The 23,412-nt window shown below is 45.9% G+C and overlaps 2 protein-coding genes across 3 annotated transcripts in view; one reads left to right on the forward strand and one right to left on the reverse strand.

Moving 5' to 3' along the window:
* Positions 1 to 2,849: 2,849 nt before the first annotated feature.
* On the reverse strand, positions 2,850 to 23,198 carry LOC135895776 (uncharacterized). 2 transcript variants are annotated; one of them, XM_065423937.1, is made up of 11 exons: positions 22,724 to 23,198; positions 19,304 to 19,685; positions 16,804 to 16,847; positions 15,772 to 15,854; positions 14,711 to 14,869; positions 13,449 to 13,511; positions 12,247 to 12,356; positions 9,155 to 9,234; positions 6,940 to 7,174; positions 5,250 to 5,316; positions 2,850 to 3,114 (listed from the first exon to the last, which is right to left on the reverse strand). In XM_065423937.1, the coding sequence occupies exons 1-11, from the start codon at positions 23,090 to 23,092 to the stop codon at positions 2,913 to 2,915; spliced, it is 1,794 nt and encodes a 597-aa protein (XP_065280009.1). In that variant the 5' UTR covers positions 23,093 to 23,198; the 3' UTR covers positions 2,850 to 2,912. The 2 variants fall into 2 exon arrangements, with proteins under 2 accessions (XP_065280009.1, XP_065280008.1); XM_065423936.1 differs by having other exon boundaries at positions 12,190 to 12,356.
* Positions 14,803 to 23,412, forward strand: part of LOC135895775 (sodium-dependent proline transporter-like) — a 38,244-nt gene continuing 29,634 nt past the window's right edge. Inside the window, exon 1 of the mRNA XM_065423935.1 lies at positions 14,803 to 14,891. Within this exon, the coding sequence (XP_065280007.1) occupies positions 14,883 to 14,891 (9 nt within the window). The 5' untranslated portion in view covers positions 14,803 to 14,882. The remainder of the gene's footprint in view (positions 14,892 to 23,412) is intronic.

Genomic DNA, 23,412 nt, shown 5'->3' on the forward strand with positions numbered 1-23,412 from the left:
ACTGACCTACAAAGTAGTGCCAGGGCGCGCACGTCTGTTCTGCTTAACAAAGAAAGAAATCGCAGAATCGAACCTTTTTCTTTTACGTCGTATCATAGCTATCTATAAAGCACACGTAACTCCTAATTCAATGGGTGATCGGAATAGAATGACAAGTAAAGGATAGAACACAGGAACGGAGCTCGGAGCACTGCGTCTTCGTTGGGCGGTTTATTCCGCATCAAGGACAAAGGCAAGAAGTTGACTTTAGCATGCGATAAAGAGGATGAACGCGAAAGCCTGCGCACTCACGAGACGTTCCTTAAATTACTTTGACATTCTCATTCGAATGCGTTGTTACTTTCTATTGCTTGTTTTCACATTACTTTCTCTTTGCTTGTTTTTCTATTGTTCTCTTTTTCTGCCGCCTAGACATCGCCACTGGTTCTGCGTGGGTTAGAACGTTAGAACGTTCGTGGCAAGTCCATGATGACCGTTAGCGCTTATACGTAGGTTTACTGTAATATTTTTGTTTATTTTGACACTTTAATGGAAGAGGGTAGCTACATTGGCTCGTATATGGGGTGCCTTCTACTTTCTTATAGCGCAGGCATAATGAGAGGGACTTGGGAAGGCAAATTGGACCAACACGAAGCGCTAACTTTCAACAACAGATTTATTTCCTTTTCTCGCAGGCGTACTTGTACTCCTCAAAACGTTATAGGACACGTACGTGTATACAACAAAACCGAGAAAACCACACGCAGAAACTTTTGTGGCCACACTGATCGTTTAGACGGTCGTCCGTTCAACGCGAACAGAGATATTCGCGCTTTTTTTTTTCAGTTATAAACACTAGAGCATGCGCTTGAATTTTGATGCCCTAACGCGGGAGCCGTCTATGGTTTTTGCCTTAATGCGTGCCACGCGCTCTCGTCAGCAGCACTTCGTTTACCTTTCTGTAGACGCGTGTTTTAGTGCTGAAGTCGAAATTGCGGCATTAGAAATTGATCTAGCACTTTGAAGAGGGTGAAGCCAACGTATTGGCATCTACTCGACACTGTAAATTCGGGCGTAATATCAACAGCACGTCCGCAAGGCGCCATTGATCATGTGGTCGCAAGAGGAGTGACTTCGGTAATCGTAAGCTGCTACTTGGCCTTCTTTATGTGGCACCCATCGCACCCATCGTGCCACCGTCTACCAGAATATCTCGACATAAACGCGTCAAATACGTGACTTAAACACGTCGACACGTTTATAAAGGCTGTTTCAATACAGCCAGCGTGTGCTTGTTGAATGCATCAACCCTTGCAATTCTCCCGTTTTGCACAGTTCCGGCATTATTTCGTATCTACGTGATAAGAATTCAATAAGCATTTGTTCACATGCGTTCTGCGGGCAAATGTTTTACATTGACATAAACATCTACAATGCTTGGAATCTGCGAATGTTTCATTTAGTGATGTACAATGTGCACATGCAAGCAAAACTCAGGGCAGTTAAGTCTAGCAGAACTTAATTCCCCCGCTTGTCTCTTTTTTTCTACATTATACATCGCATGTGCATGTGTTAGCACCCTTCAGTCTTTCATTCTGAGCAATTAAACTTTGCGTGGTCATTTGTTCATTTCACCTCTAACCACACACCTCACGAAGTCCTCTCAACGCTGCCTATATCATGGAAAGCAACATATACGCTGCCGTTGAGAAATGCGGGGACGTCGCGGCTCCGAGTATGCATTTCGTTCGCGCCACGCCATAAAGCAACATTGAGTGTACTTATTGGTATCCTTGGTGCACATCCATGCATCACATAGTGTGAGTGTGTTATGCTACCATCGTGGCTTGACTTGACAGCATTTTGTTCTCGAGAACTCGCGAACATATCTCGAGAACATATCGCGAAAAACAGCTGCTTATTAAACAAAGACACATACTTAGTTACCTTAAATGCGGCCTGACCCCCACAGAAATCAATCTTCCCAGCGTTAGCGCGTTGTCCTGCCGGCGATGGTGACACACAGCGAAAATAACGACTAATGTTACCTTAGTCAAGCGTAATGTTACCGCACTCAACGGTTTGAAATAAGGTGTAATCTTACTGAAATTAGACTTCCTAGAGCGGGTACAATAGAGCGAAAGAACTCCGCACAGGCAGCTTGCACGACACGCAGTTAATTGCGTCACGTGGTCATGCTGCAATTGCCAGCCTGCTAAGATAGACACGGGCCCTGCAGGCAAAGATCAACGCCAGAATAAAACAAAGAAAAATGATGTAATACAAGGGCGTCTAAATATCCGATTAAGTAAATACTTCTGAGGCAGTTGCGTAGCTGGGCGGGCGGGGGGGGGGGGGGGGGAAGCACCGGGCTTTAGCCCCCTCCCCCCCTGAAATTTTTCGCCGGCGCCCTGCTCCCTTTTATACCTGCCACGTCACCTACGTACACAGGGGCATATCCTTCGAACGCTCGCCCCAGAGAAGTGCAGGATGGAACAAGCCTTCAGGCAGAACAAGGGCTTGTTCAAGGCAATACTTGTATTATTATGCACCAAGCATGGGAAACTTAAAGGAATAATGGAAAAATAGCCCCACCCGCAATGCAACCTTAGCGCCCCACCCCCACCCCCTCCCCCTGGAAAAGAATCTTAACCACGTGCCTGTTCTGAGGCCACAAACAACGTCGCTTTTAGCTGTGGAGCATCCTCAATTAAACTGCCACGCCACTTATGCACTACAACAAATGCGTTGCAAAGGAATACAGCGTGCTTGTGTCTTGCAGCTGGGCTAGTTTCGTGCCTGCGCTGCTGCTGCTGTTGTTGCTAAGCGAACTGCGCTACGCGTAAAAGCGGCGGCGGTGGCACCAGAACTGAAAAATACAAAAACACGAAGCGTTTAATGCGGCCAACGAGGGTGGAGTGTCGTGGCGTCCTTTAGAGGCCCATTGCGGAGACGAACTCTCGCGCGCAGTTGCACTGCTGCAGCCGAGCTTGCCACGAGACCAACTCGTCGAGGACGGCGCGCTCGGCGCGGGCGCGGGTCTCCGGCACTTCCGAGCGCAGCTTCTGCAGCACGCAATCCACGACCGCGCCCAGCCACATCACGTTGCCGTAGAAGTGGGGAGCGTCGCGGTCGCTGCGTGACGTGCACAGAGGGAACGGGCGTTTTTAGGAAACCACTTTGCCGTGGTGCTGTACAAAATGTGCACACATTTATACCTTTCTCTTGTTTTTAATATGTAGACTTTTTAAACAGTCTACACACTATATGCATGAGGAGTCTCGCATAAAGTTATAGGGTTATATTTGCCAATACATAGCCCATCAGCATATCCTTACACTCTTATACAGGGTGTCCCAGCTAACTTTAGCCAGAGCTTAAAGATATGCCAATGCACTCTAAGACGGCGCGACTAAGTGCATATTGCTGGCTATTGTATGGAGTAGGTCAAACTATTTTTTTGTATTCTGCTTAATTGCATAATTAGTCAAGATTAATTAGCCAACTTCTGAAGAAACGAAGTTAGGAAAAAAATTCAAATTGGAAAGTTGTAGAGTGCTTTGCAAAACGTCCGATTAAACAGTTTGTAACTTTCTATTAGATATTAGTGTTTTTCCGGTTACCTCAGATGCCAGCGAAGTACAAAAAAATACCACATGACTTGCCAGATTGCGCATCGTGATTGCAGCGCTCCCAAACACTTCTCGTACAAACGAACATAGTATCTAGCAGGGTTTGCTGCCGCTTCAAAAGCGACAGGGCAGTGAAGCAGGCGTTGGCTGTGCGATTTACGCCACCGATGTGCTTCCCTGCTTCCCTCGCGGAGGTTCATGATAGTGATAAGCAGGCGCAGCGAGCACACCCGGCTAAATGATATGTTCGGTTGTACGCGGAGCGCTTGGGAGCGCTGAAATGACGGCGCGGAAGCGAGCATGTCACGCGCTATATTTATTTTTTGTTTTGCGGGCATCGGCATTAATCGTAAGAACACTAATGCCTAATAGATATAAAGTTGGAAACTGTTGAATCGGACGTTTCGCAAAGCGCTCTACAACTTTCTAATCGGAATTTTCTTGCCTAACTTAGTTGCTAACGAAGTGGGTAATTGGTCTTGACTAATTATGCAATGAAGCATTATACAAAAAATAGTCTGACTTACTCCATGCGACAGTCAGCAACATGCATTTGGTCGCGTCGCCTTAGAGTACATTGGCATAGTTTTGAACTCTGCCTTAAGTTATCTGGGACACCCTGTATAGCGCAAAGTAGTTGGGTTTTGCGTCACGCTGATAAGCATCCTTGTGCCTCGACCGCGTGGATACGCTTATAGGGCATCCACACGACCGAACCAACGCTCCGATTCTTCGTGATGGACGGCACATTACGTGATTACACGCCACAAATTGCTGTACGGGCATTATCCGTGACCCACACGGACAGAAAATGCTGGCTTCTTTCTCACATCCGGATTCTGGGGGCTGAGCAGTTCGGATTTAGCCTTCTCAGCCTGGCAACAAATGGTGCTCTTGTCTCTCTCTTTTTTAACTTTAACGAGACCCTTTTTTAGCGAACAAATACCCGTCCTCATTAAATTCAAACAAAACAGCAGCCGTCGCGGCTACCGTCGTTTCTTCGCTCCCTCATTCTGACGCTGTTCTCACACCAGTTTTGGTGCAAGCATGCGCGGAGAGTGCGGGTATAGAGTGTATTAGAAAATACTCGTATCCGTAGTACACTCTAGTGCGCGATATAGAGTAGTAATACTTTTACGGCTTCGTGGTCTGCTGACCTCGTTCGTCATGTGAATGCTCTTCGCAGCCGGATGGGCTCCGAAAAAAATTGGGCACGCCACCGTCCGTAGTGTGAACGCATGATAAAGACACGATCGGACGGAGATGCAATAATGTTTACAGGAGTCACGCTATACGCAATTACTTGAAATTTGACTACAGCGTCTCACGATTCATTAGCGACCATGCAACGAACGTGCTTTCTAACGTCATTCGTGAAATTATTCATATGTTTAGGACAAAAAGATCCATTGACAGCAACACGGCAAAAGTAAACGCTGGTAAATTTCCGCGTAGAACTTCCTGTACGCAATAAGGTTTTTTGTTTTTTGTTTGATCTAGTTACGCATGGCTTACGTACTGTCGCCGCTCCGTTTTACTTTTCAGGCGTCTTATGGAGGCAAAAAACACAGAAAAGCAGACACTTTGCCGCTGGTACCATATGAATCCAATGTAATTATACATGAGGTATTCCCGTACCTGCAGTCTGAACGAGGGCTGCCTGCTGCGTTATCTTTGAACGCAGAGTCGCCGTTGTCTTGGCCCTCTGCGAATGAAAAAAACATTTAGGAAAAGAAACATACAAATTTCGCTGGATTTCAATGAGTGTGAGCGCCTGTACGTCAGTGTGAAAAGAAACGTTCGAAAAACCAGAAATGAGATTCTACATTGCACGTTCTTGCAAACTAAATTAGGCAAGGCTGTCCCGCAGGCTCACGCCACACGCACACATCACTATACATTACTCGGTTCTTCTTGATAAACGCAATCGGTATTGTGTACTTTTGTGCTGAATTTCTACGAAGCCCTATTACCTAAAATGCATAAAATTGAACTATATCCGTGACGATTTTCAGCTGAATAGTATTAGGTCCTTGGCTTTCGCGCCAGTAAACCCCATATATCATCATCATGCTACAAAGGGGGGGGGGGGGGGGGGAGGGGGAGCGTAGGGTGATGACTGGCTAAATATTTGAGGTTATGTATTTTCTTCCTGGACCCGCCTTGGGCACAAAGGTGAAAATATCACCGACGAAAATCGCTCAGCTGAGGTTCCAGGCATAACAAGCTTGCGTGCTCGGCATGCTCTTCATAGTTTACGCAAAATGTTGCAGCCTTGACGTCGTGTGAAATGCACTTTTAACCCATGCTGCTCGAGCTCTGTGCTCCGATAGTGGTCCTGTCATGACAGCGGCAAACCAATTGCGCTGGTCACACAGGCTTCGTCTTAACAAGGACGAGGTAGCTGAGTGTGATGAGTTGTTTTTTTTTCGATAGCAATTATCTGGACACTCCAAGCAACTTCTCGCCGCCGCCGTCGGCGTCGCCGTCGGGATCCGCGTATATTTAGGTGTACGTGTACTATGTGCTTATCCATACCATATATGAAGGTTATATTCATAGACTATTCAATCGCTAAAGTTGCTCATACGAGGTCTTACGCTCTTGGCTAAATTATTCCTCAGAATTTTGACAATGGCAGCCCACAAACAAATGCCACGAAACACAACATTCACAGCGCAAGCTTTTATCTTAAATCTTTGAACACTATTAATAAGTGCATGCGAAAAAGAAATATATGCTCATAATCTGAAAGATGTTTTTTCGCTGGGGTGCTCTTTATGGAGAGCGCAGTGGTGCCTGTGCGATGTCATTTGAGGTGCTATCCGGGGTGTTAAGAAAGCTTTTAAGGGTGCCAGAAATTTTGGTGCACCGACGTATGTCGCGTTCACGTTAGTCGGACCCGCGTACAAGGGGGGGGGGGGGGGGAGGCACCGTCCGCGAAGTTCAAGCGCAGCGCTAAACATCGCTGTTGCACTCAATGCGGTTGCTGTCGCACTCACAGATTGCTCTCACTCAAGCATTGCTGTCGCACTCAATACAGTTGCTGTCGCAATCACACATTGCTCACACTCAAACGTTGCTGTCGCACTCAATGCAGTTGGCAAAAGTTGGCAGTTTCACCCTCCAACTTTTTTTGGGAGCCTACAAACCTACCTGTGCTCACGTGCCTTAATCTATTGAGCTTGACAAGGGCGTTTACTCCCGATTCTTTCAGTGGATGGTAGACAGAAAACCGATCTAGTGGACGACGCAACTACATTGAAACAGGCGTAGAATTTACAGTTTTGATTCGAGTAAAAGTCGTGCGCAAATTGCACAGACGTGCCTGGGTCGACAGCGAACGACAGGCAGCCGGCCAAGTGCGCCTTCAGACCAGCGCTCTCGACCGAGATGGGCGTCCTGTCCGGCAGCCGGTACTCGAGGCAGGCGGCATCGGTCACGGCCACCAGCAGCTTGTCGGCGTCCACGCCCGTGTGCCGGAAACCCAGGGCGCACTCGGCTACGGCGACGCAGCACGCGGCCTGCTGCATCAGGCTGCGGCCTTGTAACGCGCTGCGAAGCTGCCGTGGAGACAAAGGCGTGGTCACGAGGCAGAAGCGATCGTCTTGGTGGTCATGCGTTTGCGTTGGGACACCATAGTTTCTTACGAAAATTATTAGAGGGAGCTATGGTGCTAGTGTCGACGAGAACTTCGTCTTTGTAACTTCAGGGGGCTTTGCGACTGATAAATGATTCAATTGCAACAAAATGTTGTGTTATAAATGCAACAACTCTCATTGAGTGTACACGTGCAGGGCGTCCTCTTGCAAAGAAATAAATCGACTGCGCGGAAGTAAGGACAAGGACGGTAGTTAGAGACACGGACAAGCGGGTGTCCCGCGTTTCTTACTACGTCCTTGTCTTGAATTCCGCGCAGTCCATCCGTTTGCTCACGGTATGGACCAGCTCGCCCAACAAGTCCTGTAGAGTCTTCTCGCTTTCTGCCTTTAGAATCATCGAAGACTGTTTCAAAATTTAGACCAGTAAAGGCTGATAGGCCGCATTCTATGAATCCACAATAACGCCAGAAGTCACAGGCACGCAAGTTAGACAAATCCGTGTACTAACCATCAGTCGCGTGGTAGCTAACGGCCGCAGCGCCAGAACTTGTAATAGCTTTAGTAGAAAACTATCTTACGCAAAAATTTTAGCTTGATTCTAAGTGCTGTTCTAGATGATCCTTTGCTAAGGACATGTCCGCTATCATGATGGGCTGGCACCTTATCTTACCAACGCTTCTATCGTGAGCACTTTTTGCGAATGCGCATCCGTACGACAAGCGCTGCAATTGCAACACATACGTATGCACACGTGCACCCCGAAGTAATTGTGAGAAACAACCCACCGTGGTTGCTCAGTGGCTATGGTGTTGGGCTGCTGAGCACGAGGTTGCGGGATCGAATCCCGGCCACGGCGGCCGCATTTCGATGGGGGCGAAATGCGAAAGCACCCGTGTGCTTAGATTTTGGTGCACGTTAAAGAACCCCAGGTGGTCGAAATTTCCGGAGTCCTCCACTACGGCGTGCCTCATAATCAGAAAGTGGTTTTGGCACGTAAAGCGCCATAACTTAAAAACAACAAGACATAGCCCTCCTTAACCACAAGCAAACACTGTCACCAGGGAGTACAATGTAAATGCCCGTAAAAGCCCATTTTCGGAGCACAGATGGATAAAAAAAGAAAAATAGGCGGTACCTCTCTGAATGTCAATTGTTGCAGACATATGCGTAACATTCTATTCGGTAGCGGCAATGCGGAATGCGTTATGCGTGATAATGATGTTTTTGCGGGTTACGCTGATGTAGCACGGGTTATTTATTTATATACGCACGAGGCTTGGCCAGAAACGTCCAAGCCTATATGAAAAGGGAATAAATAGTAAACAGTATGGGACGCCATGATAAACACACGCCCATGAAAGACGGACGGTGACTAAAAGGCACCCAACGCGACAAGATGCGCCACTCGTGCATTAATTACACATGCACGCGACGCCATTCCCCCTCCGCTGCGTATGACGGCATTAACGTGTCGGTTATGCCGCGCCAGGCATCGAACAAGCAAACTAACCAGAACGTCCCTGAACGGTAACTGTCAAAGATATGCGTAACATTAGGTCGCGGTAGACAAGGTGCGGAATGCATATGTTCGGCAATGTAATTATTTGCATCTATGTGCTCCTATCTTTAACGCCTCCTTTTTGCGCATGGTGTATGGGGAACGGTGAAAGCGGGCAGGCTCGTACATTTTTCTTTTTTTTGGGCCCGGGCACCCATTAATATTGCGGACAATGGGCCTTTTTGTCACTGTGCTCCAGATGCCAGCTATCAACCGCGCGCACTATGGGCTCAAACTACACATTATCCCCCTGTATTGGGAAAGTGGTGATCTGGCTTCACACGGAATTTTTCTACCGATTGACCATATAATGCTACGCATTAAAAAAAGAAAAAAAAGCAGCTACCCTTTCGCAAGCACCGCTTATAGGGCTTTGCACTCACCGTTATCCGCGAGAGCGGCTTTCCTGCGTAACTTAGCTCGAACACAATGAAGTGCTGTGTTATGCAACATTGATTTGTGCCTGAAACAAGAAGGGTGCAACATATGAAGAGTAACTGAAGGTACTACAACATTTTGTCTGCATATAACCCACTACGTGGGATTTAGGCGAGAATAGTGAAAAAAAAAGGCAAAACAAAAATCATAGGGGATAGCTAGCGTAAATGACAGCAAGAGTACAGTGTTTCCCAAGAAGCACAAGTAAGAGCGTGCCGGTGGGCAAATGACCAATCAGAAGTACGAACGCAAATGAGGTTAACTGATTGGTATTGTAGTCATTTAGCATAGCATGTGATGTTAGAGCAAATCAATTTAGTATTCAATGTCACGACAATATTAAGGCCACCGACGAAGATTCGACAAGTGATGCACGTCGCCGACAGAGAAACTAGTCATTTTATTATCAATATGCTTCAAAATTGCCACGTGACGTGATTTATATATATATATAAATATATATATATATATATATATATATATATATATATATATATATATATATATATATATATATATATATATATATAGAGAGAGAGAGAGAGAGAGAGAGAGAGAGAGAATGGACAATGGCAAACTGCAAACAAAATTTATCTCCTATGCCCGGAATAACCAAGACAACTGGGACACGAATCCGCAGTTGTTTCTCAACAAATCACTGGTAGCGATCAAGGTAACATTCCTGTTTCTCGAAACCCTCTAGTACTATTCGTGACGAATCACTTGCCTTGATCACGGATCACAAGATCACAGGAAAATATTGGTCTTTCTTCAGCCTAATATAATATTTTAACTGTTTTATGCGGCACGGTTGAGATAGTCTTGCAGTGGATCCTGGTTTACGTAGCTGGATTCTAGCTATCTCTCTTTAGACTAACTGTTGGCCGTATACTTCGAAAATGTGCATAAAGTCTGATTAGAATTTGTTACGTGCGTATATGAGGGTATATACCGCCGCTTCTTGGCATGCAATATATATATTAGTTGCTTTATAACACTTATGTTATGCACCGGCTGAACCTTTACGCCTCAGTAAGACATTTCTGTTTCTACTCTTGACGTTGTTATTGTCAAACTCTTTCCTGCAACAAAGCAAAATAGTGTGCAGTAAACACTTCCTGTAACCAAGCAGAAGGGGGAGCCATACTTCATTAGAATGGTTTCTCTCCCTTTCAGCCGCCGACTCGGAAGAGAAGACGGTTTGGTGCATTGCCTGGTAAACGAATGCAAGAGAGAGTTTTGAACTGTTCCATCAAACGAGTTACAATGTATAATATCTAACGCTGCGCGCCAGCGGATTAGGTCCTAATTGGCATGAAATTATCAGTAAAGTTTCAATCTTAAGGGAAAAAAAGCTGGTATATCCATTTAAGAAAGTTCTCACGTTGTTAAAACGGGATTGTAATATGCACGTGTTTGTGTGAACTTCTAGTGCAATGACGATTACTTCATTCCATTCTTTATACAGGCTGTCCCAGTTAAGAGGAAGCTTTAGCTCTGGTGCTCCTATCCAAATACACGTAAAAGCAGAATTCATTTTTCTCGTCAACCACCGCACCAAATTTGAAAAGGTTTGTTGCATTTAAAAGAAAAGCCTAAAATCTAGTGACTGTTGGTTCAGGATTTTTTATTTAGGCTATCAATTTTTTATTAAAAATTGAATATTTTCAGAAAACTAAACTATCGAGTTTACAACTCCGTAACTCAGCAACGCAAACTGATAATACAATTCCGTGAATTGCATATAATAGTACATCTAAAGTGTACAAAACTGATATGTTACACATGAATGTCCAAAAATTTAGTAATATGAAAATATAGCTTTTGCAGAACCCTTGTAAACAACGTAACAAATTCACGTAAGATATAAAATGATGTATCGAATTTGTCCGCTTTCAATGATCTAATGGATCCCGTTTACAGAACCGAGATATCTGTTTTTTATGAAGAGCTATGAATCTGTAAACTTCATGCTTCTATTTTTTTGAAACTTTCGAATTTTTGAAAATCTTTTTAACAAAATTCAGGACCTAAATAGAAATTCCGTGACCAACAGTCACTAGAATTTAACTTGATCTCTCAAATGCAACAAATTTCATTAAAATCGGTCCTGGGGTTATCTCAGAAAAATGTTTTTTGCGTTTTTACATGTATTTGAATAGGCCGCGTTGGAGTTGGGCCCGAGCTAAAGCTTCCTCTTAACTTTAGCCAGGGTTTCAAAATAGGCGAAAGCCACGTAGCTGGACACAACCAAGGTAATGTTGTTTGCCGTCGCTTGGAGATACTCAGATTATTTTTTATCTTCTACCTAATTGCATAATTAGTTATAATTAATTATTCAGCTTCTCTAATATTATATTTAAATGAGAAGTGTCAATGAGAAAATTGTAGAGCAACCTGAAAAACTTCCGATACAGCTTTCTGTTGCTCAACACGGGCTACATAGAAGTGTTTTTCGGAGCGTAAAAAAAGCCGGCGAATACACGCAAAGTGCCTCAAGCGGCCAGTCGCGCGGCAATTTTGCGTGCATTTGCGGGCTTCTTTCACGCTCGGAAAAAAACATTATGTAGCACGTACTGAGCAACAGAAAGCTGTGTCAGGAGTTTTTCATGTCGTTTTACAATATTTTCATTGGCACTGTTCATGTAATTATAACATTTAAGTTGATTAAATAAGTAATACTAATTATCTAATTAGGCGGAATGAAAAAAAAAATTTAGTATCTCCAAGCGACGGCAAACAACATTACCTTTGTTCCGCCCAGCTACGTGGCATCAGCTTATTTTTAAACTCTGGCTAAGCTTAGCTGGGACACCCTGTATAGTTACAACTCGTTGCACTATAACGAAGCTTGACTGCAATCTTATTTAGAATTTCGTACCATTCCGTTGGATTATGCACGATTTCTCGAAAAAATAAAACGTGTACGAGGGAACATAGTATTTTATCTCTAGTCAAGGAAAGTCCCTAGCATGTGTACCCTTCCATCGGCGGAAGGCCGCGAGCAAATCGGAGGCGTCGGGGCTGCCGCCCGTACCGGCCATCTGGGAGGCGAGGCTTTCGGCCAGGGACTCGCTCGAGGAGTCGAGGCCCCTGCTGCCGCTGCGCAGAAGCCACTCCGGGAACTGGTCGAACACGCACGCGATCCTGCGCACGCGCGCAGCACGCGCACGCTGCAGCAAAGCCACTGCAAATATTCCACGAGGTTGAAAGCTAAGCTTGAGTTCGCGAGGTCCTTCAAAAGGCGAAGCGCCAGCGAGCTGCATGCGATATCTGTGGTCGCCTCTTAGGAAATCTAACCGCTGTCATTGTACGTGAGTGAAGCAACACGTATATATATATATACGCTGCTAAATACTGGGCCTAGTTTCCGGCTCGCCATGCGCACTTACTACTTCTGTAGCCACGTACGGGAAACTGCAGTAATCTAGCGCTGTTACTGACATCTGTGCCATGTCTGCGTTGCGCCTGCAGAATATTCAGGAGCACCGTATAGGCGATTTCAACAATTTCCCATAGCGCTCCCAAAGCTACAAGGTGATGCGTAACGACTCTGCACCAGCTGCGTTTTGGGTCAGCGTTGCAGGGGCGACCGTGCCAAAAGATGCCTGCATGTCTCCAGCTATGACATGGTCATTCATAGAAACTATGTCAGATAGATATCAGTGCCCCGAATAAACAGTGTTTAGGCTTATTTTATTTATAGAGATGAGAGACCGGGCTAGAACCAAGAAAGAAAATGCATGTGTTTTCTACATCTGCGGAAAGGCAAGCAAAGCGGGGCTCCGCTTGTCATTTTTACAAATCTGTTTTATGAAAAAAAAAAGATAGGCTATTTCCGTGATGTCGAACAAGAAAAGAAAAGTCCAGTTCTGTTGGTGCTTCGACAGTAGAATGGTGTCATTCATACCTGAGCGAAATGAAAGAATGTAAGAGCCTTTTTATAACATGGCACTTCCAGTTCAATGCATCTGCGATTAGTTATCTTCAAGTAGATCTCGAACCGATTTGTAGCATCGCCGCCGATAGCGTCGCCAATACTTGATGTCTAGAATTTCTTTCCTTGCGAACATTTTATCAAAAGTGGGCACCTCACTAAAGGGTCGGGACAATTATCAACCAACGGAACTATCGAGAATATGCATGCGCCACAGGCCAGGTTCCTCCATTTAATAATTTGGCTGAATTTAAGTGGCTGATGGCTCTTTGGCAAAGAGAAAATCAGCAAGATGTTCTAACCGTTCAACCTCGATGAAGTTTGGAGTTCCGTAGTGGGTGCCATGCTTCAACGTAGTCAGTTTGCTGGAAAGCAAGACGGAGACACATGTCAGCAACGAGCAGCGAAGGCAACCTCATAAAATGACGTGTTACATAGACCTGCAGTTTGACGCCCACGCACCAGCAAGAACCTTCCTTGGGCAAATGCTTAGATGACTCGCACATGAGAGCACAAGACTTCCAGAGCAGCTTACCATTGCGGAAGGGAAAGGATTATAGGAGAGAGTGTCATGTGGCAGCTTTGAAGCAGCTTATTCATTAAAAAAAACTATCAAGGAAAGTCGCGTGGGAAATGGGGCCTCGTCACGTGATAGGCAAGCCGTAGTTTATAGCCGCAGAGCACGCAGAGAGTATGGGAGAGAAGGTTGCGGGGGCCCATCGGGACGAGGGCGTTACTAAAAGCAACCACAGACCAAACAATGCATTGAAGATCTGGCAAACTTGGAGGGCCTACTTCCCAAGAGCCAACTCGCAGCGAGGCCCCGAAGGAAGTCGAGGCAGCTTTAGAGGATGTAGCCTTGTCGAGGCTAGGCGGCCTCCCGTCCTTGCTCCTCCGTATTTCGTTTTCTTTCCACCATGATGCTTACGTGCCTAAATCTGCTGCATAACCCTGGTGACTCAATCACAGGGCGCAAGCATACAACCGAGTAACAGCTACAGGTGAGGTCCTCGCGGTGATCGAAGGTCGATATTCTTTTTTTTCAGAAACTAACGCCATTGTTTATGCACAGATTCTTTCAAATTTAAATATTCGTCCTATGATCGTGGTCTCGAAATGCTACCCAAATGTATTTCTACTTCAGCGCCTGTTAGAAAAATGGAAAGAAATAGTGCAGCAATGGTGGCTTAGAAAGCATTTGAAGCTATGACACAAAAAGAACGTCATTCTCTTTCCCACCAAATGCTTTAAGGACGCTCACCCTTAACGGGAATATTTATTCACTTATAATCGAAGTGCATAATCTGCATTTACATGAACGCACCTGTGGGCATTACAAACTGAATCCCCTGCTCTTTCTCACCGATATAATCACGGCTTTAGTTAACTTCGCGCTACGCCGCACCAAAACACGCCTGTTTCAATAAATAAATAAATAAATAAATAAATAAATAAATAAATAAATAAATAAATAAATAAATAAATTGTTAGTTATTTTCTTTGAAAAACGGCAAAACTCGAAACCCAGGTATACGTTGGCAGCACGTGACTCCCGATAACTCACAGGCAGCACTGAATGGCGGAGGCGATGGTGTCAACCTGCTGCTGGTTGAAGTCTCCCGTGACGGGAACCACTTTGAGCACGGTCCGCCTGAGCAGGGAGGCCACCTGGAAGACTTCGCTGTGGCGGCCATGGGCGATCCACTTGGAACGGTGCTGACTCCTGGGAAAATCAGATGAACAGGGTGTGGCTAAACGGGTTCCGTTCCTCTCGTGTTTCACGGACACTAAAGAGAGAGAGAGAGAGAGAGAGAGAGAGAGAGAGAGAGAGGTAGAGAGAGAGAGAGAGAGAGAGAGAGAGAGAGAGAGAGAGAGAGAGAGAGAGAGAAAGATTCAGTGGCGATTTAGCGGTAAATGCGAGATAAATGCGCCAGGCATTACTGCGCACCTCGTTGAGGTTGAGGTGCCGCATCCATGATAAACTGCGTTGACCATGTTGCAAAGCGTTCAGGAGCTCATTCAACACAAATCCTGCCCCTCTGAAGAGTGAAGTGCAGCTGATGGTCCGAAGCAGACCTCCGCCAGTTGCACTAGGGTGTGTGTGTGTGTGTGTGTGCGTGTGCGTGTGCGCGTGCGCGTGCGCGTGTGTGCGCGTGCGTGTGCATGCACGCGCGCGTGCCTCTACCCCGTGACCGGCTGCCCACACTTTACACACATTCAAAAATTGCGTTGGCGCAGCACCAATAAACCGCATCACCAATGACACATCGCATTCCAATGAACTCGCTTCTGGCGAGTCAGAAAGGTAGCGGCACTCGGCATACAGGCAAGGCGACAAAGACTGCGAGTAGAGCATTGCGTTCCTGACTGCGTAATGCGCACCGCCAACTAGTCCCCGACCCGACAGCGTTGACACTCAACTTGCCGTATAGTGGTCGGCCTAAATCGACCCACACTGTGCGGACGGGTTGGCTGATTGATGTGGTTTCAACGTCTCGAAGCAACGCAAGGATTACGGACGCGAATTAGCGCATAATTCCTAATTAATTTGGGCAGCACGTAATTCTTTATCGTGCGCCCGAGACTCGATATATTAGCGCTTCCAGACAGCGGCTGTGGTCATACCCGTTCGGCAGGAATGCGAGGAAAGTGAGCGGCGCGTCCTGGTTGCATAGTTCCAGCAGTCGGCTCGGGAACACCTCGATGGGCTGCCGGCACATGCGTGGCGTGAAATGCGATAAAGGTGCACATCAACGAATGCTCGCCAAACAGAACTGCACCATATTTATAGCCAGACAGACAAAGGCAATTCTTAATAAGTGCGTTTATCAGACATCGCATTCCTGTATTCCTTGAACTGGATTACTCCAAGAGGTGGACATTAATTGCACGATAAATTTAAATAAACATTTGACTAGCTCGCAGAGTTTCACTAGTGAACTTCGACGTCATTTCTTGAAATTTGTGGTAGTTCAAGAACTTTCTGCACAATTTGCAATATGGGCGCTAAAAGTGATAATGTCTTACGTTAAATAGTGAAATGTTGCTAATTACTCAATTTATATCGTTTTATTGTGCATGTAATGTTCGCATCATCGAATAATCCAGCTGTAGAAGTAAGAATGCGTTATAGATTACATGTGGGTATTAAAATTCCGCTGAAGTAAAACACTTCGTATGTGCGAGTTTGTTAGCTGCGATTTTCACTTGTTTTCATGACTAAGCCTTTTGGCAATGTCGGCAGGTTGGTAAACATCGTTTAACCATAACACAAAGAAATCTCCTGCAAGCATGTCAACGTGACCTTCTGGGCAGCGGCTTAGGCAGACCTGAGTTTATTTTTATACTTGTACACAGGCTGTACGTTAAAAAAAAAAACTTACAATGCGCCTTAGATGCCTCCTTGTTGAAATCTCTAGCATCAATAAGCCCACATCTGCAGGCAACCCATGAAAGTTGACGGCAAACGCGATATTCAGGCGATATAGGCTTCATCGATCGCTAAGACGATGTTTAGCTTTTACTACAGCAGAAACTCTTGTAACATGAGTAAGGGGAGAAAGATGTAGCTCTTAATATAGTTACCTGCAGTTCTCCTATACAATAAACTAAATGCGAAACGCTAAGCATGCGTATGATGTGTTTTTCTCCGCTTACCCGCTTGACACCTTGTTTGCTCTTTATTATGACTTGGGGAGGGTCTGGAAACAGGATGAGATAAGTTGAGGCTACTGTGAACACTGGAAATAGGAAAGAACTCACCCATACACCCCTTCAAAAACTAAGCCTGTATTTACACACACACAAAAAGAAAAGAACTTATTCTAGAACTGTTCGTAAGAGATAATTTAGGCTACTCTTAATGCTGGACATGTTAGCGCAGATGGCTAGCCAATGACAATGATCCCTTACGAACGGAAAGCTTAGTGAATTGGGCCCCAGCTGCTCTCTCTCTCTCTCTCTCTCTTTGAGCATGTAGATTTAGTATTAGAGAAGCCATAGTAAGTCTTCTGTTATCCTGATAGGTTTTCTTTTAAGGCTTTCAGGCAAGTGACAACAAGCCAGGTAGTCGGGAGTCACGATGCCAACGTTGCCTGTACATTTCCTGTCAATGTCGAAAAGGCACAGGTCAGGATCTGTCTACGGTGAGGTCCCAGAACTATATCCCATGCTATGTGTAAACGGAAGGCGCAGTGTGGCACACAAAAGCTGATGAAAAGAAACGTATAAACTACTTACATACTCTGAAGAGGAGTAAATATAGCATACGTTGGAGTACGAGGACAATACCACAGGCCATATTTTCGGCTTTTCGTGCTTGAAGTACACAAGCCAGTGCTAGCCTGTTACGTTGGTAAGGTACTCCGGCACCGCCACAGCGGAAGGCTGTTGCAGACATCAGCGGCAACTTTTTTTTCCTTTATTGATATTTTTTGACAGTTCGCGCTGTTGCACCGACGGTCGGGCGCAAAAGTATGAGTGCCATAAAAGTCGGAGAAAGCTAAATTATTTTGTGGTTTGTTCGTAAAGGCTAGGTACCTTCAATGGCACTGGCCTCAATAACATGAGTGCAACATACTATGCGATTTGTTTGAATGTGTGTCTCTAGGTTGAGACAAAAAAAAAAAACCTTTTTTTTATGCAGCCTGTATGCCACACTAATGGATAAATATCCAGTTAACCTTCAACTTGCTCAGTCTCAAAAGATTCCTGTGCGCATTATAAAAGCCGGCATCTCCTCAGAACTACCAGCATCATGACCTGTACACATAAATACGTATTACCAAATGGCTTGCTGAAATAGTTTCACGAGAAAGCTGGCCTCAGAATTAAAATATGCCTTTATCCCACTGTTACCTTGTTTCTTTTCGACTTAACGAGCTTAAAGCCTGTGTCACTCACGATACATTCAACAGGGGCTTTCATGAAATGCATAATGTTATGACGCACTGGACTAATTGACATTGAGAGCAAGCGAAGAGCTATCGATTTTATTGTAGTAAAAACAGTCTTTAGAAAAGCAACTTCACTATTCACGTGATGACGTTTACTTTCAGCTGAATTCGCGTTACAAAGCCCAATTAAGCTAGAATTACTTAAAGGATGCTTTGCCACTCCAATGTATAAGAATATATCTACTCATACAGTTAATATAATGACCTCTCAGTACACTCAATGCGTTACCGAACCGCCTATGACTGTGCAAACCTCTCGTACAGGGCAAGAACCCTCGCTTTCATCCCTCCTTCTCTTGTCCAACGTACAAAGAGTACCGCAAAACCACAGAGCTGAGAGGCAGCTTCGGTTCCACTTTTTGAACCAATTACGTTAGTGTGTATTCCTTAAGTGACATTCAGAACACTGACTCTATATATATACTGTAGAGGAAGGTCCATCTTTTACGTGAAAGATGTTTCTGCTGCCCTTTTACTAGAAAATGGAAGGGTCAGGGGCTACTTTCCGGTCCACAATTTACTTTGGCCATGTCTACTCTTATTGGTTTAGTCAACTAACGTGCGTGAATTGAACATGTTTAAAGAGGAAAGAAACCACGACTTTGGACGGGACGTAAGACGAAGGAGTGGACAGGACGAGATGTGGATCTGTGGACGAGCAAATGTGGCTTCTGCGCTAGCCTCATCGCTTCAACTACTTGCCGAGCAAGAACTTATGGCTATTTTCTTCGTGTTGGCGTTTGCCCACCCGACATCGCAGAGACATCTTCAGAGAGGTCTTCAGATATCTTCAGAGAGAATTCGCGGTTATTTTCCCCTTTAAACATGTCGGACCAACTGGCCCAAAGTTCCCCTCTCTTGCAATTTCATCAAGGCGATCCCCCCACCTCTTAACTGCCCCACTACCCTACCCCATGCCTCATCCACCCTTACCGAGCGATGGGAGACCTTGCTAACCAGCACCGCCCTGGAAGACCAGCTCGTCCTGATCTCCAGGGGCCAGGCGGCTAGGGAAGCATATGGGTCCCGTGAAGAGGGAACCACTTCCATCGACGGCGTCTAAGAAGATGTCTAGCTCGGCTCAATAAAGTTGTTTCTCTCTCTCTCTCTCTCTTGAACGTGAATTGACTAGTGACTTCCAGTCTACTACCCCTGCTCTAGCGCACACTGATCTGCACGCATTTGTAATGGTCGACACGTACCGCCCGGTAGCGACCATCTCGCCGACCACGGCCCCTCGCTGATCTCAGATGGGGCGTACCCGACAGAGCGGGCTCTGTGTTCACCGAGTTCGCGTTGGGGCGCAGTGCTGGTGTCCACCTCCTCCTCGTTTTTGTGAACAGCCACATACTCTTCCTCGTCGTCATCATCGGAGCTGTCGAGTAACCTTTGCGTCACTGAGCTCTGGTCGACCAGCAAGGGACGCCGGTCCATGAGCGGGTACGATTCGGCAAATCGCCTCCACGAAGCGCTTGACGTTGACCGGTCCGAGCTCAAGTAGCGTCGGCCACCGTACACCGTGACCACCGTGAACGCAAGCACCAGAAGCATCAGCGCAAACGAGCAGGCTATGTAGATGAGCACCTGCGAACCATCATTGTGCATGGTGGTTGAATTGATCCGAATGTTATGAATACAAAGCTGCCGAAGGTCAACAGTGAAGCGACAAGGAATCCTATGGAAATTGAACAATATTTTTTTCGCGGACTTTTCAATATCCTGCCAATTCTCGAAGTCGGAAGTTAATCAACGTTAAGCATGAACTCGTCATTACGCAACATTACGTAGGTATGGACTGTTCGTCCTGCAGTTACCAGTTTTACTCTTGGTGGCTTAGTATTTCGGGCAGCAAATCTTCAATGAGATGTGCACCAAGAAGTGAATAAGCACATACTAGGACACTGAAAGCACCATTCAAGTAAATTTTGCCTGCTTTGTGTACAGCGGATTAATATTGACCATATACCCAAGCAGTCAGCTGCTCTTAACAGCTACACAACTATTTCGAATCAGCAGCGCACAAACAAAACAAAAACAAGCAGAATATTTCCAGCTCACAAACAAAACAATGAAGGTAGTGTCGATGAGGCTGTGGACCTAACACTGACATTTGAGCTCTGCGCCACAATTATTTGTGCATCAGCAGGACCTCGTGTAGGGCGAGAAAAAAATTAGCCATCAGTATGCATGACGTTTTGCCTACATTTACAGTAGCGTTATTTGTAGCTTACAGGACAAGCAATCCAATCCAATCGGCCAATGTGAAAACCTAATAGTGTTCACGTAAAACCTACGAGGAAATGCTGCTGATTTATGGAATGACACATTGCGTCTTGGAATTTATTATTGTGAGGTATTACGTTTCGGCCCCTGAAGATACGCACGATCTCATTTTTAAACATTGTTATAACGCGCCTGCTAGCGTGAGGCCTACGAGGTAGACATCAATGTCTTAGAATTTACTGGATAAACAAATTACGTGGTGTTGCGCAGAACGAACGAGTTAACGGCATGCTTTGTAAAAGGTAATTTATCAATTTATCATCATAATCTTAACTGAAACTGAGGAATGATTACAAACAGCTTCGCCATCGAGGACGAATCTTAACTAAAACATCGGATCCACTTAACTGATATACATAAGCAGGGTCATGTAGAGAAGATATCCGTAGAGAAACGTGGGTTCAAATAGGCAACGAGCCATTATCTCCAGCAGAACTAAAAACGAAGCCACCATGGTACTGCAACCACTCCACTGCACACACGAGGCGTTAAGGGGTCGCACTGTTCCCATGCAACAGCGCCTGTAGGCATAATGTTGCAGTACCATGCTTAATGGGTATGCACGGTGCCCCAATTGAAATGGGCCATGCTTTAAGAACAGTTGCTCTATCTAGGGAGGATAACCATACTGCAGTATTGTCAAAGCGGAAATCGTCATCCTCATTAGAGTAGCACGAAGCTACAAAGAAAACCCGCACGAATTTCTCGGGAAGGATGCTTCGCGGTTGAATAAAAAGATCGTCGTGGTCCTGGGGGACGGAGCTACAAAAATTCTGCCATGACACTTCCTCCAGCTTGCCGATTTCCGCAGAACTGATTTGCAATATATAGTAGTATTGTTCGCTGTTCCTTTCCTCAATTTGAAGTATGATCTTTCTTTTTAATACTTGGTCCGGGTTAGAAAGGACATCTAGTATTAATTAATTGTGCAATGAGAGATCAAGCAGACATCGCAACGACACAGATATCGCACTTGAGGAACTTTTGCTCCTTCACTGCTGTATGTTTCAATGAAAAGTTATGGAGGCTGAGGTTCTCTATACTAGTTCTCCAGTATACGTATCGGAAAGCTTACTTAACAAAGGGCGAAACAAATTCTTGGGCGTTACGCGCCGAAACCACAATCCTATAATGAGCTACGCCGTAGTGTGGGACTTCGAAATAATTTTGACCTCCTAGAGTTTTAACTTGCATTGAATGCATGACACACGCGTTCTTTTTTTTTCTTGTGTATTTCGCCCCCATCGAAATGCGGCTGCTACGACCGAGAATTGAACCTGCAACCTCGTGCTTAACGGCTCAACACCATGTCCACTAAGCCACAACGCTGGGCCTCAACAAAAGCGCAAGTGATGCATCACAGAGGCGCTAAGAACTATGACAAAAGCAAGACATGACGGACAAGCTGAGGCGTTGTAGAGTTGTACCTATCGCTGCCAATGAAGCTGCAGCAAGTGAACTCTACAAGTGGCGGCACAATAATGGGCAAACGCGTCGTTGTGAATTAAAGCCACCATTGTGTCGTTAACAAAACTGTGATGCGACGGTGTACGCTCGCGTTGTCCTTATGGGTACGATGGTTTTTATTGTAGTTGCGCTTCAATTTCGGTGTCAGCGTCATAATTAGACTCGTTGAAATAGAGTATGCGCAAAAGCAACTTGAGAGGTTGGCCTAGCTAAAGGCTTTGCATACTTCCTGCGCCTGAATGAGCGTGCTCTATCCCCGTTGGCCACCTGCCTGTTCACATCATCTCTCTCGGCCAGGACAGGCGCAGCGCTCACCGAAGACGTGCTGGCTAAGTGGCGCGCGCACGCCTCTTCACGGAAGACGCGAGATAATCAGAGGCAACGCCTGGATGGCGAGGAGGATGGAGACAGAGGCGAACGTGATGTCGCGGTCAGTGACTGGCAGCACGTGCGACATCGGTGCTCGTGCAACAGTCAGGCACCTATTGTGGGACTGTCCCGGTCTCGCGATAGTAAGAGAGAAACACAAGAGACGCGGCATTACTACACTGGAGACATGGACCGCGCCACCCTCTCGGGCCGACGGCCAGAGAACTATCAGCTCTTTATGTGAGTTGGTGCGCAAGGTTCGCTTGACCAGTAGGTTATGAACCTGTAGATATTTAAAAATATTTCCTTTGTTTATTTTATGATCCCTGCTTGTGTCACCGAGCCATGCTTTTCAATAAAGTTCATTCTCTCTCTCCGCGGCGCCTTTGCGCCGTGGTCGTTTTCTCTCAAGCTGTCTCGGCCCGCTGCTTGGCCAGGTATGTCTAAAGCAATAAAATGACGATTTTGAGTCATTATTGGAGGAAAAAGAAAGACTTATGTACCTGGAACGTGTGGAAAAACTCGCGCATAATGTCCAGGCCACGCATGCCTGTAGTTTGGTCTGTGGCGCTGGCAGCGTCGTCGGCCGTCAAAGGGTGGTCGCCATTGAGCACAACCTTGCTGGACTTGGGCAGCTGACTCCTGGGAAGCAGGCTCAAGAGGCCGCTCGTTTTGCCACTTTCGGCAGCGCTGAGTTTGTTGGCCGGCTGCTCCAGTTCTGCGTCCGCCGGGAGGCCATCACTTACGTTGTACGGGGAATGCGAATCACGGCTTGAGAGCCCTGGCGTTATCTGGTCCGTCCGTAATGCAGGTGCTGTAGCGGAGCCCAAGACTGCCAGCAACACAAGTTGCAACCATGGTGCAGAAGACATTATCTTCTCAGGAAGCAGAAATTCCAGCAGTAAGTTTCAAGCGTTAGCGACGAACTGGAGCGTCGATCGACGGCATGTACAAGCTGGCGCGTGCACAGCACCTCTATCTTCCTCTTCGTCAAATTCGCACGTGGGATGTTCATTGGGCCGAAGGTCCCTACTTCAAGACAGTCGCATGGGTAGGAGCGGAAGACAAATGGTTAGAATTTATTGCTGTTCATAACGTTCCAAAATGTTTTCTCATACACTGATCATATGCGATATGCGAGCGTTGTGCAAGGGAGAAGGAGAAGGAACGCTTGGCTTAGAATACCTACCAT

This window comes from Dermacentor albipictus, chromosome 4 (genome assembly GCF_038994185.2).
Source record: "Dermacentor albipictus isolate Rhodes 1998 colony chromosome 4, USDA_Dalb.pri_finalv2, whole genome shotgun sequence".
Lineage (NCBI taxonomy): Eukaryota > Metazoa > Arthropoda > Arachnida > Ixodida > Ixodidae > Dermacentor > Dermacentor albipictus.